Source organism: Centruroides vittatus, unplaced genomic scaffold (assembly GCF_030686945.1).
Source record: "Centruroides vittatus isolate TY-2023 unplaced genomic scaffold, ASM3068694v2 scaffold_1015, whole genome shotgun sequence".
Lineage (NCBI taxonomy): Eukaryota > Metazoa > Arthropoda > Arachnida > Scorpiones > Buthidae > Centruroides > Centruroides vittatus.
This window is the reverse complement of record NW_027122666.1, coordinates 5,775,479-5,793,073: the sequence shown is the minus strand read 5'-3', so window position 1 is coordinate 5,793,073 and position 17,595 is coordinate 5,775,479. Positions and strand designations below refer to the sequence as shown.

Below are 17,595 nucleotides of genomic sequence, written 5' to 3'. Positions count from 1 at the left end.
TGAAAATATTTTTATTAATGAACTTAATAAGATTTTATCAAATTGTAACCACAAAAAATCATACTACAAATGTACTAAATGAAAGTAAATTGGGTAAGTGTGTTGCTATGTTATTTTTCTCATGACATGAAATTTTTAGAAAATAAATTCAAATCAATCCAAATTAATTAAGTCCAAAGAAGAAATATTAAGAATATATCTTAATAAAATTTATTATAAAAATGAGAAAAGCACAGGGGAAAAAACTGAATTCTTTCAGATAAAAATTATTTACTTGAGAAAATTTCTGGTCTTGTGACAGACATCAAGAGGACTGAGATATAAAAGAATATATCAAACTACAAGTTTAATTAAATTTTGATCATTAAGTGTATGCATACATGCATACACATTTTAGAACTAATGAAATAACTTTTAGTAAAAATAATCACTATTATCAATGCTTTATTACACTTTTTATATATAAAAAAGATATGAATATTCTGTTGCATCTTTCACTTTTAAATAAAATTGGTACATTGTATTAATATACATTGAATTGCGAAAAAATAAATAATTTTTCCACTTATAAAATTTCTATTACTATTTATTACATTAAAAAAATTCATAAAATTATTTATATAAAATATATGTAATTATAAATTACTATAATTGTAACCTTTAGAACTGTAAATGCTTTCCTGTTTTTATCTCTCTAACTAACATCATTTTCTCACATATTGGACTTTTTAAAGCAGCTAGCAATTTATCCACAGTTGGATTTTCATTAGTTGTTCTCCAGAGCATCAACATTTGATATGCTTGTTCTTCTACCTGTCTGATGTGATCATGCACGATTGATTGTATTGTAGGTTCAAGAATTCTCAAAGCACGAGCAAGCTTTTTCCAATCTGGGCCCAAATTTTTGCACAAATAATTGATGACTGCTTGCAATTCTAAAAGAAGAAAAAAGTTAAAAAATATCAAGTTATATAAAAAAAATTACACTATTATTAACTATATAATAGCTTATTAAATATATCAATTTTGAAAGACTATAAACTTAACAAGTTCAATATAGACACCATGCGGGTCAATGGAAGGTCAATAGAAAACTGGTCTCACTGGCTCATAGCCCAAATTTTAGCTTTCAACTCAAAACAAAAAATTGGCCAAGAGACAGCTCATATCTTGAAAACCTCTTTAGTTGGAACACTCGTAAGTCAAGGTACTACTGTACAGTGGCGTGCCGTGACATTTGATGATAGGGAAGCTGTGTTTCTGTAAGAAGCCGACTTTCAGGGGCAATCAATTAATTGCGCATCAGGGCCCATTCATATTCGTTTGTTCAATAAGCCAGTAAAAACCGTATACTTCTTTAAATGTATTTTTAATAGATTATCTGACGTACTTAATAAATAAGAAAGTTCAATATAATTACCTCCGTTATTAGATTCAATAAATTTCCTATGCCCTCTAAATGCCAATTCTCGCTTTGAGAAAAAACATATAACATCTATTAATTTAGATATATCTATTAATTGTAATTATCATGTTATAATTTTCAATATTTATTTTATATTGTCTACCAATGTTAAATTCTACTCTATTTTGATTTCCAAATTGCTTCAATTTTACAAAAGAATCGTCATTCGTCATAAATTTTATCGTCAAAATGTCGAAATTTTTTCGTTGACGTATTTATATTTAATTTAGGCATTGGTCTTTCTCTTTTAATAATGTTTTCTTTTTCATTATATGGTCTTGAGCCAAAACTTTTTTAAAATAAATTTTTGAATCACTAGCCACGATATAAGGGCTAAAATTAAAATTATCAGAAAAACTTACTTGGTAAAACAAAATGTGTGACAAATATACATACCTAGTACAAAAAATTCTTCAATTGTATGAATATACTTTTAATGAAACTTATAATTAAATATAACTTTGTGAAGAAACGTACATAAAAATAACAAAATATTCTTTACTTTTTAAATCTTAAAACAATCCACTTAGTGAAATACTGTAGCTCCCTACGAGTGGCTAATGAATGGAATCAGAGACGGTCCAGGTAGGTGTGTGCGTGCCAAATCCCGAGGGTGCCGATACCAGTCAATGTCAAATGCCTCTTTTGTCACATCACTAGTATATATCAAAGGACGCGACAGGATTGTTGTAGATTTTAAACGTTCCTCACCATAGCTGTAAAAATCTAAATATGTTAAACTTAACAGATTGTCCATCGTTCGTTTTCTAACTAATTGGTTTTAGGACCAAGTGTCCTCGGAAATTTCCAAAATTTATAACTTTTCGGTCACTCTCATTGAACTGGAAAAATTGCTGTCTTTATTACATCTAATATTACGAAGAGAACAGACCCCACTGTACTCGGCAAGAGATTGGTTCGGTTAAGCTTCTGTTTAAGTAAAATTTCGGCTCTTTCATCAGGGTTTTATTTGTGTTTCTAATTCCCTAATCGCTTAATTATTTAACTACTTCTTAAGTAGAAATAAGTCGAAACTAGTTACTTTGTACTTGGATATCTGTAGTCTTGGGAAAGAAGTGGAAAGAAATTTTTATGACAACCGATACATAAATCGTAAATTTAAGGAAAATAAATTCTAGAGCTTTTTTTGTACCATTGTACATTCATGAAATTTGGTTGTAAATGATGCAGCCAAAGTAACAGTTAATTTTTTAACATTGTACTAGAATTGTAAACGTTTTTTCTGCATCCCCTTACAGATGGGACATACTAAATCGTAATATCACCGGTTTAACATTGAAATCCGTAAGTAATATAAGATGGGAGAGCAGAATAAACGCAGAATAAATATATCAAATATTTTAATGGATTTTTTTTAAACTCCTGTCAACTATACAGAACTATCATAAAAACATGCCAGTAAACTCCTATCGGTTGGGTTAAGTTATAAATCTAGTCTAGGGTGGGCAACCTTTTTTATAACATGGGCCAGAATAAATTTTATGTTTTTTCCGCGGGCCGTAGTAGTTAATTGACGCCTTCTTGTGACTCGTAATCTTTTTAGTCTGCAAATATGAAATAAATAAATAAAAAGTTAATTACTACATTTATTTCTCTTATCATTTTTGAAAATTACAAAGAATTGGAAAAATAACTATTAATTAGTTATTTTTCCAATTTAATAATCTATTAAAGATTTCATGGGCAAGATAGAAACTTTTCGCGAGCCATAGCTGGCCCGCGGGCCGAGGTTGCCCGCCGTTGATCTATTCTACTCATGATTCACATAATCGGGCGAGGGTGGCTGAACATCTAGCAGGCAGGCGGCTAACAGCCCACAACCGGTCCGGGATATAAAATTAGAAGTTTTATGCGTGTGTTGCTTCTACCAGCTAAACCGTGACATTGGTGCTCTGTAAAGCGCATGCTCCAATGCCTATAATCTGCCTGCTTGGAAGTTGACAGGCAGGTGGCTAACAGCTCAGAACCGCAATTTAATAATCTATTAAAGATCTCACGGGCCAGATAGAAACTTTTCGCGAGCCGTAGCTGGCCCGCGGGCCGGGGGTTGCCCGCCGTTGATCTAGTCTACTCATGATTCACATAATTGGGCGAGGGTGGCTGAACGTCTAGCAGGCAGGCGGCTAACAGCCCACAACCGGTCCGGGATATAAAATTAGAAGCTTTATGCGTGTGTTGCTTCTACTAGCTAAACCGGGTGAGGTTGGTGCTCTGTAAACCGCATGTGACAATGCCTATATAATCTGGCTGATTGGAAACTGACCCGGTTTCGACACTCCTTCCGCCACCGAATCATTCAAATATAAATAGCAATCTTATCGTTTTTTTCACATGTAGTATAGAAATTTGTAAAAGATACATAATGCAGTTATAATAAAATATTAATTTTAATTAATGCAAAGTACGTTAAAATATGAAAATTTATATTTTATAAAATACAAGGGAAAGTCATTGGAAGGTGGAATCGGCGCTTCCATCGCTTCCAATGACGGCACGCCACTGCTACTGTACATGGAAATTATAATTAATTTATTCTTAAAGTATTTTAATTTTCATCTCATATTGTCTTGGAAGTCATACATGTTCTTAGTAATACAAACTGTATTCTAACTGTATAAACTGTAGTTAGGTAATTGTAGTTGTTTTTGCTTATTTCAGTTGTTAAGAATAATTTTCTGGATTATTTTTACTAAAAATCCATAGAAAGCTCTTCTGGATATTTATCCTGGGGAAAAAAAATGGAATAAAGACAATAGAGTAACTATCAAGTGCAAGTACTAACAGTGCAAAAAGCATGTTAAAATGAAAGTACAATACTATACAGTGCTGTAATGACAAACCTACTGGAAATAACTATGTTTCAGAAAAGAAAAGCTGACAAAGTGCAGTTTTTTAGTACAGTATTGTTTGAACAAAGCAGCGCTCCATAATGTCATTGAAATTTTTCCATTTTCAATAATTCATCATTTTTGTTACTCTTTCAATAGCTAACAGGCTAGCTTATAGAAAAATATGCAATCAAGTGATGTAGGCATTAGTTTGCTTCCATGGTGTATGAGGTGCCACTGTCTCTCATTTCTCAAGTTTTCCATCTTTTTTTTTCTTAATCTATGCATCAAATGCCACAACATCTGCAAAACTTCATTTTTTGAACCCATGGGTTCAAAAAATGAAGTTTTGTAATGTTGTGGGTTCAAAAGGGTTGCAGATGAACTATGGGTTCAAAAAAAGTAAGTGTGAAGGAGAGCACCAAGAATTGGATGATGTGGCATTGAATTAAAGAAAGAAATTATCGAAAAACATGACCAAGGCATGCACATAGTTGACTTGATGAAGCAGTATGAGTGTAGCGCTTCTATGATCTGCACCTTACTGAAGCAAAAAGAGTCAATAATGGCTATAATGCCAGCCAAGAGCATTAAAATAATTTCTAAACAGTGGACATCAATCCTTGAAAATATGGAGAAGCTGCTGATGATATGGTGAATGGAGACACAGCTCACAGGAGATACTGTGATGAAGGCTATAATCTGTGAGAAGGTAGAAGCTATTTATGCTGATTTGCTGCAGCAGACCCTAGGCACTTCAATAGTTGCCAGGCATCAGGCAAGCCATTTAAAGCCAGTTGGGGCTGGTTTGAGAATTTTAAAAATCTTTTTTAAAATTCTCCATCATTCACTCCATTATCAGCATGGTGAAGCAGCAAGCGCTGATATGAAGGCAGCTGAGGATTATGTTCAAACTTTTGCCGGAATTACAGTAGCCAAAGGATACATCCCTAGCAAGTCTTCGACTGTGAAGAGACAGGACTCTTCTGGAAGAAGATGCCAAAGATGATTTATGTAATCACAGAGGAGAAGAGGATACCAGGCCACAAACCGATGAAGGATAGGCTAACCCTTGCACTGTTTGCCAATGCAAGTAGTGACTGCAAGATTAAGCCTCTGCTCGTTTATCATTTAGAAAACCCCAGAGCCTCTAAATCACATAAGATTCTGAAAGAAAAACTGCATGTTATGTGGAGGGCAAACCCAAGGACGTGGGTCACCAGGCATTTCTTAACATCTAGACCAGAGACCTGGTCTTAATGTTAAGAAATGTCTCCAGGAAAATAACCTACCCCTGCAAACCCTTCTCATCCTGGACAATGCACCTGCTCACCCATCTAGCCTCGAAGATGATAAGCTCAAAAGGTTATAAAGGTTTTCTACCTTCCACCCAACAACACACCAATCCTGCAGCCAGGAGGTGATTTCTAATTTCAAGAAGCTCTTCACCAAGCACCTGTTCTGCCACTGCTTTGAGATGATGGAGAGCACAAACCTCACTCTGAGAGTTCTGGAAGGACTACTATAACATCATGATATGCCTCAGAATTATCAATATGGCCTGGCAGGGTGTTACAAAGAAGACCTTGACCTCCTCTGTGTGGAAAAAGCTGAAGCCTGAAGTTGTGTCTGAAATGGACTTTGAAAGACTCGAACCTGAGCAGCAGTGGTGGAGGAGATTGAATCCCTTGGCAAATTCATATGCTTGGACACAGATGAAGGTGACATCAATGAGCTCATCAAGAAGCACTCCAAGGAACTGACAACAGAGCTAAAGGAGCTACAGATGCAGCAGCACATGGAGGTTTTGCAGGAAATACGTGATGCAGAGGAGACGGAGAAACCTTCAGATTTTATCCAAAAGAAAAATCCGAAAAAGTTGTAACTGGAGTGCAATGGTGCTATTTAATGACACTTGCCTAACTCATTTCAGAAACATCCTGGAAGGGAGGATGAAACAGACCTCATTGGACAGGTTTTTATCAAAAACTTCTGTGTATGAAAGTGAAGAAAGTGTGGTGAAAAGGGCAAAAATCAGTAAATAGGATTCAATCATTCAGTTCAGCCTTTCTCCTCCACCCCCATCAGTATCTTCAAGTTGTGTGATCTCCAAGATAAATGCTATACATTGTACAGTACTTAATAAAACCAGTTTATTGCAATACAGTCTATTATGTTTTTATACATTGTTCATTATTTACAAGTACATTTTTCTTATTTAAAATCATGTAACAAAACAATTGCAGTGTTTTGGGGAGTTTGGAATGGATTAATGGCATTTCAATTCATTTCAATGGGAAAAATTGATTTGGCATACAAGTATTTTTGAGTTAACGGAACAAATTAAACTCTTAAGTCAAGGCACTACTGTATTTACTTTCAAATAAAATTATAATTTCTTTATATAAAAATATGTTATTATTTTCTAAACCTATATTTTTTAAATTCCCTTTTTTTCCAATATATTTCATCTTTCCATATTCAAAGAAATTCTGTGGAACATAATTGCACAAAAATAAGAAACTTCATCTATGCATTTGGAATAAAATTGAATTTAAATTTGATGTTTAACAGTTTGTGAATTATTAGTTGAACATTTATTTATAAACCACTTCAAGGTAGTTTGTAAATTTGACTAATTTTAAATTGTTTAGAAACAAACAAAATATTTAGATTTATTTTGTATTCTTAAAAATAATTATGTTCATATAGATAAACAAGCCTAAATTATTCTAATGATCAAATGGATTAACTATCAGACTATAACTTGGCTAATCAACTTCGTAAAGTTACAAAATTTGGACTACAGATAGGCAGTTCTGCCACAAATTAATTAATTTAGGTTATATATTGAAAGAACTTAATTCAAAATTTAATTTAATCATTATATTTAATACAAAACGGCAATGTAAATTCCTTTACTTCAAATTATATAGCATTTATAGCAAATACGAAAGGACCAGCATTTAAACAGAAGACTTCTCTATATAGAGACTGTCACGTATAACTTGTGTAACTTACAGAAAAGATCAATCATCATCAATACACGGTAGACAAAAATACAAACAACAATGCTAGTGATCTATTCCAAACAACAAGGAATACAGATTTTACAGGAGGATGCCAAAATAATTTGACTACCAATGAGCAATAACAACCTAAGATACTTGGAGATGCTTGAAATTTTATAAGACCATCAGAAAAACACAAGCATTAACCACAGAGATATGGACACTGTTGACATCACGAAAGTAAGTAGGTACAAGCTTTGACATATTATTGTTGCTCTAGCACAGTGGTCGGCAATCTTTCTGACCTCACAGACCACTAAACTCACAATTTTGAATCTTGCGGACCACTATCATGAATTTTTTTAAATGATACAAAATCTAGTATAATAATGATCATAAAAGTTCAATTTTACTATATTAATATGAAACTCACATGTTTAATTATAACAAATTAATGCAAGTCTAAAGTTCATTGCTGCTTGTTTGAAATAAGTTTATGGATTCTTAGTGCTTTTCCAGGAAACACTAAGAATCACACTCACAATATTGTTTATTGTTCATTATTTATTGATAACAGTCGCTTCATATTTGGTTTCAGATTCAAATAAAAAACCCCAAAGAGTGAAAAAAGCAACTAAGCATTTTGCATTTCTTTGTTAATACTTCACATAACCTTCAGTTGAACAATGTCCAAATTTCTCCACAGACCACCCAAATTTTCTCACGGACCATCAATGGTCCTCGGACCACCGGTTGCCAACCGTTGCTCTAGCAATTGCAATAAATTTTCTTACACAGAGTTATTTTACTTTTTGCATTGTTGTTCTTGAATGAAGTAAAAATGTATGGTAATTGTCAGTTTTTATGAATATTGTATTTTTTACTTTGTTGGATTCTTTTATAAATGTTTATAATACCATAGTGTCAAATGTATAGGTTACCTGGCTGAAGAGGGCCTTTGAACAGGCCAAAATGCATTCTGGAAAATTTTACATTGATTGAATAAAATATCAAAAAGGAATCTGTAATTACAACAGAAAAGCTAATGAAGTTCATAGCTATTTATTGCAAATATGAATAAATGTAACTCAAGTATTTAAATTACTCTTATTTTATCTTGAATACTCTATTTTAGAAATGGTTCTATGTAACTTGAATTACTCGAAGAATGCCTTTCAAGTAGGACTAAAAACTTTTTTGATTAAATTTTTTTTATGCTGGAAACTTGAAAATGTTATTGATGTGTCCTTCAGATATATCAGAGAAAAGATAAAATTTCTTAACCAGAATAAATATAAAAATAAAAAAGTTTCATCCTGTTCCAACAAAAAGGTTTTTAATTTTCTGATGTTTTTGGCTATCTATGCAGCCATCATCAGGAATGAACATATAATAGGATGGTTTTTAAAAATTAAATTTGACAGTGTTCCAAAATATGAATCAATGACATATAATTGAAATAGCATAAATAAATAATAATAAAGTGTACGAAAATATATAAATACATAATAATATACCTTAAAATATAAATAATAATAATCACAAGATTTGTTGATTATATAACAATAAATGTAATTTTGTTTCCCTTGCAGTTTATAGGAAATTTCCGTGCTGCTGATAAGCTTGCTGAGTCCTTATGATTTAAAACATGTATTCTTTACAGTATTTTTATATATGGCTATTTTTTCTTGTGTTTTCCAGAGTGTTGGTTCCTGGAGGTTTTAATGAGTTTTGCATCTGCAAACTGGTACATTATATGGAAGTGTTGCCATAATAGCCAGTGTTGTGGTGCTTTTGCCTTTATGTACATTGTACTGATGTTCCTTGAGCTTGGTAGGCAGATTTCAGAATGTGTATTTTTTATGAGGCCATTTTGTATTAAAAAACTTTTAATACATATATTTATAAAATTTTTGCTGAACAGATAAAAAGCAACTCTTTTTGAAGTAGCCTAAGGTTGGCTAATTAATCTTCAGCATATGATGTCTGGACAAGAGATAGAAAAAAGTCAGACTAGGTACAATAATATTGCTTTATTGTATTCTAATAAATGAAAATTAGCCAAGAGGCTACTTTAAGAAAAAAAATTTATTACACATTTTATTTTATTTGTTTTTATTTTTAATTAAATCAGCTATTAGTGTTCTGAGCTGCTGCAACTCATGTAATTTTTTTTCTTCGATTTCTTTTAATTCTTTCCATCTCTGTTCGTCCTTTGCATCTCTTTTTGCCATCACTTCTATAAACCATGCAGGGGGTTCCTGCTTTCTCTTGTTGTTCTCCCTTGTTGCAAGAGATGTTGAGGCATGGGATGAGCCCAGGTTGCACAAGTAAGACATGTTAGTTTGGCTGCTAACTGTGGCTGTATTTGGAGCAGAGGATTTGGAGCCAGATGGACAAACAGTACTCATCGAGGTACATGGAGAAGGCAATGCAGGAGAGGCAATTGAAGCATTCAGGTAATGAGGTGGAGGATTGTTATTTGATTTTCCAACATATGCTTCATAAAACTTGTTAAAATGTTCCCATCTTATTTTTCCTTCTGATGTTTTTAATTTATCTAAATTCTGCCTAAACATACACATTAAATTTTGCCATTTATGGCTACATTCCTTCCGTGAAAACTTGTATCCTTTGTTTTGTAGGGCCTGTGAAATTTGACCCCACAGTTTTGTTTTAGCAACTGGCTTTTCAAAATCTCTCTTTTTTTCTATTCTGGAGTTGATTAAAAGCTGGGTAGCACCATCAGACCATTCAACTGAAAAAAGAAAGTACTTTAATATTTAATACATTACTTATTATTTAATATTAGTATTTGTTGAATAAAAAATGTTGAAATTGAATAGTCTGAATGTATTAAATAACTATACCCTTTTGTTTCCTTTTCTGCTCATTTTTGTTCTCAGGCTGATCACATTTTTCTGCCTCATCAAAATTTAATTGGACTCCTTCTGTGAGTTCTAATAAATTTCCAAACAAATTAATACAAAAAATCTAGCATTATATTATAAATATAGCATCCTTACATAAATATCTTACCAAATTCACCATCCTTTTCTACTACTAGAAAAATTTGTACTATTTTTGGTGTAGTGAGATTTATATTAGATGGCATACCAATTTCTGAATTCATTTCCCCATACTGCAAATCATGCAAATATTTTTGCATGTAGTTTACATCTAAGGAAAAAAAAAATGTCAAAAATATTACAGAATTAAGAGGTATTCGTTAAGTAATACATAACGAATAGCCTCAAGCCTATCAAGCCTAAGATTAACGTTAACAACTAAAAAATTTGGGGAGATCATCCAATTTCTGTTTAAGAAACTAAATTGATTATTTTTCATTTTCTAGGTAAGATATAGTTTAGTTTTCTGGTAATTATTTATTTTCTTTACTTTCTTTTTTGGATGGTTCTCCCACTTAAATTTAACAGTTTGATGGTTTTATCCTGATAATTATGTGATACATATGAAAAGAATTTTTAATTTTAATAAAAACTTTAATACATTTCAGTTTATATCATCATTGGATAATTTTTTGGCTTCTGCCATCTATAATTTTAATATAATAACAACTAAAAACATATGTCTCACATATATAAATATGTTGGTATATTAAAATAATCTATTAATGTACTAACCTGATCTTAACTTATTCAGCGTGAATTCATCAATAAGTAAATTGAATTCAGAATTACTGATGTTAAACAAAGCTGTTACTAACTTCATGGTGGCTACCATCTTGTTTGCTGATTTATCGAGCACTGAAAAAGATGCTTGCAGTTTGCTGGCAGCAACCAGTTGGCTGAGATTTTGAACAGAAGTGCTGAGAGGTGTTGGCTGCATGCTGAGATTTTGAATATGCCCTATTAGACAGGGCAACAAATAACTAACTTATAAGCACAACAGTACAATCTATGATTTATTACAAGGACTCAATAGATCCTACCACAGTCTTAAGAATACCCTTTACTCTAGACCTAGAAAACAGGGTCAGCAAACAAATACATATCCTGAAATCTGCCACCAAGCTCAAGGTACATCAGTATGATGTACAGTACATAAGTATATCATACTGATGTACTGTAGCCTTATATATCATAGTATATCATACTGTACCTTGAGCCTGGTGGCAAAAGCAGTGTTCCTTGAAAAAGCACAACACTGGCTATTATGGCAATGCTTCTGGATAATGTACCACATTTCACAAACTCATTAAAACCACCAGGAACCAACACACTGAAAACTCTAGAAAAAATAGTCTCATACAAAAATACTGTTAAGAATACATGTATTAATTATAAGGATGAAATGAGCTTATCAGCAGCATGGAAATTTCTTATAAACCACAATCAGGACAAAACTACACAATAATTTATCATTATATAATCAACAAATCTAGTGTTTATTATTATTGTTTATATTTTATGGTATATTATTATGTATTTAAATAATGATAAAGTATACAAAATATATATATTTATGTTATTTCAATTGCATGTCATTAATCCATATTTTGGAACACTGTTGAATTTAAATTTTAAAAACTATTCTAAGTTTGTTCCTGATGATGACTGCATGGATAGCCAAAAATGTTAGAAAATTAAAAAATTTTTGCTAGAACAGGCTGGAACTTTTTCAATTTTATCAGGCTTCATATGTAGGCAACACTGTTTATGCTAATATGTAAGAATACACTGTCTTTGATGTGTATACTCTATTGTAATGATAAGGAAATTGCATAATTATTCTTCCAAAGTAACAAATGTACTAAACACTAAAGCTTAAAGCTAGATTTATTTATAAAAGTTAAAATCTTGAAAACAGACATTTAACTACAAAACAAGATGACAAAACTGACAAAAATACTATGATTCAAACAATTCAATGATGAAATATAAAAAATGATGAGACAGTGAAAAGTCAACTAACTAGCTATATCTGGATAAACCTAATGAACTTGAGAAACAAAACTTTTGAAATGGGTTTCCATTAAAATGCTGACACCATAAAAATTCTATAAGATAATTCTCAAGCACTGAACAAGGGCCAAATTGACATTTATTTTTCTCCTTAGCCTTATGCCAAACAGATTTGATGCAATGTATAGTAGCATGGTGACAGGGTCAACGAAGTTTACTGAATAATTTAAAGTAAGATGTTGGTATCCTAGGTTTCCTATGTTGTATGCTTCCCCACAAATCTAAGACTATAGCGATACTGAAAAAACATACCCTCCAAAGTGCATAGCTGTGTTCTCTTTAGCTTTCCTTATGTTCCCTTATAATTACTTCCAAACATTGTTTTATAGCACCTATGTAAAACTTTTTCACAGTGCTTTTCAATTGGAATTTTACAACATTTTCCTCTCTGTTACAATCATCTCTTTCATTTCACATTTTATCAAATATAATCTAATTTCTTTTAAAAAGAGAAAACTAGAATTTGTTGAATTATGTAGTTAGTTTATAGCAGGGGTAAACATCATGTCGACTGGCAAGCCATGAGAGGTAGCCCATGATGGTCTATGATATATTATTATATAGAAAACTGTTGTTGGGGCTGTCCATAAATAATGTACATACTGGAAGAGAGAGGGAGAGAGTTAAGAAAGGTTGGAGAAGGAGAGAGGAGGAGTTTAGCTTCAGTGGACATCAATTTATTTCATTAAATTTTATACAGTTTACACTTTTTATTATATTTATTTCAAAATTTCTTGTATGTTTTGTTTCTATTTATGATATCTAGCATTTATAAATTGATTAAAGTTTTAAGAGCAGTTGAGTTTTGTTGGATGGCTTGTAGGGAACTGAGTCCGAGCGTTATTTTTATTTTATTATTATTTTTCCGTTTTATTATACAGTAGAGCGTCGATAAGTGGAACCAATCGGGGACTGGGGTCCTTCCAGTTAATGATTTGTTTCAGTTTCCAACTTTGTACGAAAAAATACATTAACCTGTCCGATGTTCAAATTTTTCTCCGTTGCGTATCGCTTCCTGTTGAATTTTTCTCCGTTGCGTGTCGCTTCGTGTTGAATTTTCGTCGATTTTAAGCCTAACGAAAATTTTTATAATAATCATCGAGGCTATCGTATCGTTAAAAATTATTTCTGCATTTTGTACAAACAAAATAAATATATTAAAGAATATAAAAAACATGAAAATTATACTTTAGAAGTAAATTTAGTATCAAAAACATTCGATTCAGCACGACACAGTCCAACTGAAAATCATTCCACTTTCCGGCCATTCCACTTACCGACGTTCCACTTATCGACGCTCTACTGTATTTTGTTTGGGGCTTATGTTTATTTAGGACGAAGGTTCCCCACCACTCTCTTGTTAGTAACGAAAAAAAAAAGAAGATAAAACAACTCACAGAGAAATAAGCGCCGTAGAAAAAATCTTGCGCACTTGCGCTGCCCAGCGGAAGTAAACGGTCCGCAGAAAAAAATGGAGGGAGGAGTCCCCACACTCACTAGTAAAGAAATACTTGATAAACCGTCTTAACATCCCAGAAAAATTATGATAAATACTTTGTAAACGGTTTATAAGCTTTGTCGGAAACTTAAAGCTGCCAGAAAAAAAAATTAATGTTAGCAACTAAGTATGTAAATAAGGGGAGTAACTCAGCTGAAGTGTGACGTCACCTCACAGTATAAAACCCGTACGTTAACCGAAGAAGAGGGAGGTGATTTCCAAATCGAGGCGACTTTGAGAGCGAGGTGAATTCGAAAGCGAAGTATTTTCTGATAGAAGTCCAGATTGATAATTGGACGATCCAAGGTGTTAAAGAGGAATTCGATTGACGATTTGACGATATCGAAAGGATTGAGGAAATAGGTTCTTCGTATAGTGAGGTGACGGATAGACGTTTAATTAGTAAGAGATTTTGTTGATAGTTTCTAAGTATTTGATTTGTTGAATTTTCAAAGGGGAATTAATATTAAGTTAAGCTAAGTAGCTGAGTTTATTGTCGAGTTGACTTGTTGATTTTCGTTAATAAATTTTGTTTGGATTATTGACATTTGTACGTAGTACATTCTAGTTACTAATTAAATATATTTGAACTTTTTGATTTGACTTGATATTTATCGTTATTATTATTAATTTTTCGGTGCACACTTAAAAGCCCAGGCCTGGCAAACTAATCTCAAATCCGCGTAAAGTACCCGTTAGGTTAACGGAAGTTTTACCGACCGCAGTTAGTGTCGGTTTCCTAAGATACTAAAAATAGTACTTTACAGGCTGAGGAGGGGAGGGGTTACAGAAACTTGGACAAACTGGGACAAGAAGGGTGGGGAAATAAAATTTTCAAGAAAAATGCAGACATAATTTATGGATAGCACCTTGTTTTGTAGTTTTGACTGTTATTTGATTAAATTGTCTATTCCTAGAGTCTATATTATATACTCTTTAATATAGACTATGGCAATTAGACCTATGAAAGCAATCTACAGTCGAGTGTCGAAAATTGGAGTCAATTGGGGACTGGGGTTGTTCCAATTAGTCATTTGTTCCGATTTCCGACTTTGTACGAAAAAATATATTAACCTGTCCGATGTTCAAATTTGTCTCCATTGCATGTCGCTTCGTGTTGAATTTTTGTCGATTTTAAGCCTAACGAAAATTTTTATAATAATAATCGAGGCTATCGTATCGTTAAAAATTATTTCTGCATTTTGTACAAACAAAATAAATATATCGAAGAATATAAAAAACATGAAAATTATACTTTAGAAGTGAATCTAGTATCAAAAACGTTCGATTCAGCACGACACAGTCTGACTGAAAATCGTTCCGATTTCCAGCCATTTCGATTACCGACATTCCAATTAACGATGCTCTACTGTACTTTATAGTCTAAAAAGTACACCATCAGCAATTTCTGAAATGAAAAGCAGCCCTCAAACCTAAAAAGAGCAGCCATAATTTATAGTGTATGAGAGCCTTATATCAATGAAGTAATTAATTGGAACTAATAACTGCCAAGTAACTTCCATTTACAGCTTCTTTTGCTAGCCAGTAGTATCAAAATGGAGACAACACAAGCGTATTAGAATGTTTATCTGAAAGTTGATGATTTGAATATCATCATCTATATGTTAATTTTTACATAACTACAGTAGAGCATCAATTATCTGACCCTGGATTAACCAACTTATCGGTTAACCGACTGCATTCTAGTCGGCAAATTCAAATGTCCGCTAGTGATGTGGCGCTACAATATTTGGTTATGTCTTGGCTACTTTAATATTATTTTTCTTAAATTTTTGCATGTTTTAGCTGGCAGCACTGGCTCGACCATGAAAAGGAGGCTAGTATTTAAACCAGGCCTAATAGACTATACTAATAATGTATTGTGGGGAAGTACTCGATCTTTACAGTATTCCCCGTGCAGGAACAAAACAAAAAGAAACTTCAAAGAAATAAATCACACACTCTATGACTCCAATGCAAGGAACTTAAAGTTTATTTTAGTCCTTCCAATCACTACTCTGTTCCTTCGCTATAACAAACACTAAAACAAAAGAAACAACACACACAAAAAAAAAATCTTGCGACTTTATCGTCTACACGTCCTCTCTCCATTCTTTCTTTCCAAAAAAGTCCCTCTTCTTCTGTTGAGCATGCGCGATTTCCCTCCCTCTCTCTTTTTTTTCCCGAAAATGCGGCCCATCCTTTCTTTACCCTGTGGCCCACCCAAGGATCACGCAATAGTACACGTGATCTTTGGACCACATCTCCCCTCCTCCCATTAACTTTTACAACAGGAAGCTTTTACGCTATGATGGCCTGTCCCTCCTTTACACCGTGAACCACCCAAGGGGTCGGTTACGAACCGGTTAGGAAACAGAACACGTGGTCTTCAGACCACAGTATTTTTTCATACTTTTCGGTTATCTGACTTTTCAGTTATCCAACCAACCCCAGTCCCCAATCAAGTCGGATAATCGATGCTCTACTGTATTTGCATTGTTAATTACATAATATAATATGAAGTTAATATAATTGGTCATAAAAACTATTTAATGTAATTTTTAAGAAATTATAAACAAATTTACTAATTTAATGTAAATATTCTACAGAAAAATGCTTAAGTAATTATGTAACAATATAATATATTTAACAAGCACTCCTTACCATCAAATTTATCTTCTGGCACCGACGCAGGCTTACATGCTTCAAAATCTTCATTATTTGGAATGCAAGACGGATTAAAATTGGTTTGGCATTTACATACTTTGCATTTATACTGCATGTGTGAAAGTTTTATAAAGACATTCAATATGCGTTTAATTATATCTATGTCATCATTCCGATCCAGTTTATTTAAAATATGTTCTAAAGGACTGACATCATTGTCATTTAATGCATCTCTATCTTCAAGAATTCCAAAAAGTTGACTAAAAGTGTTGATGGTATCAAATACTCTTTCCGAATCGATAATATGTTTAAAATCGTTTTTCAAATTCTGCACATTACTCGAACCAATTTTATTTTCGATAAAATCTGCTATTTTTTTGTATAACTGGTAAACAGTTATATTATCTTCTATAGTTATATTTTTCATTAGATATTCATAATCGATTATAAAATTTTCTAATTCAGAATTATTTAAGTATGTTTTGACCAAGCATTTTATCAATTCGATACTTTCTATCATAGGTATATTATCGTTTATTATTAGTTGAATAAGTTCGTTAAGTGTGTGTAATTGAACAGCTTCTTTAGGGAAACGGAGACTTAAAAATCTTTCGGCAGACTTGATATCTTCATTTCCGCCTGTGTCTTTCAAGTAGCCATAAAAATGATGTTTAATAGTTTCGGTTTCGTTTCCCATCATGCTATGAAATTCAAGTATTTTAACGGATATTAAATTTATTGATTAAAAAATTAAGCAAACTTTTTAATATACGTATTTTAAACGAAATTCCACGTACCTTTACCAAACGTTAATCCTTAATTTCTACCTAATACGTCAAAAATTAAGTAAATTATAAACATTTACTACGATTCAAGCAATGATAAGACAGTGAGAAGTCACATGTTCGGTTTTACCCTCCAAAACGGCGACCTCTGCTGGTTATTGAAAGCGACTAGTTCGGCGTATAATTTTTTTTTTCTTTTTTTAACTCCGCCCTGTGGGCACTAAGAGGACCTCTTTTAGCAAGCCCATTATGGATTCGGCCAGGCCCAAGTGGGGCGGACGGGTGGTGAGGGACGGGGTTTGACATATCAGGACTGACTACCCCCGAAAAATTCC

At 32.7% G+C, this 17,595-nt stretch overlaps 1 protein-coding gene and 1 long non-coding RNA gene across 2 annotated transcripts; both read right to left on the bottom strand.

Annotated features, from left to right (window-relative positions):
• Positions 1–427: 427 nt before the first annotated feature.
• On the bottom strand, positions 428–17,382 carry LOC136986387 (uncharacterized). The gene is made up of 3 exons (XM_067283912.1): positions 17,273–17,382; positions 16,473–17,176; positions 428–935 (listed from the first exon to the last, which is right to left on the bottom strand). Exons 2-3 carry the CDS (start codon positions 17,173–17,175, stop codon positions 661–663), a joined length of 978 nt encoding a protein of 325 aa, XP_067140013.1. The 5' UTR covers position 17,176; positions 17,273–17,382; the 3' UTR covers positions 428–660.
• On the bottom strand, positions 9,904–10,451 carry LOC136986299 (uncharacterized). The gene is made up of 3 exons (XR_010882453.1): positions 10,365–10,451; positions 10,196–10,285; positions 9,904–10,083 (listed from the first exon to the last, which is right to left on the bottom strand). It is a non-coding gene; the product is annotated as an uncharacterized lncRNA (long non-coding RNA).
• Positions 17,383–17,595: the final 213 nt, after the last annotated feature.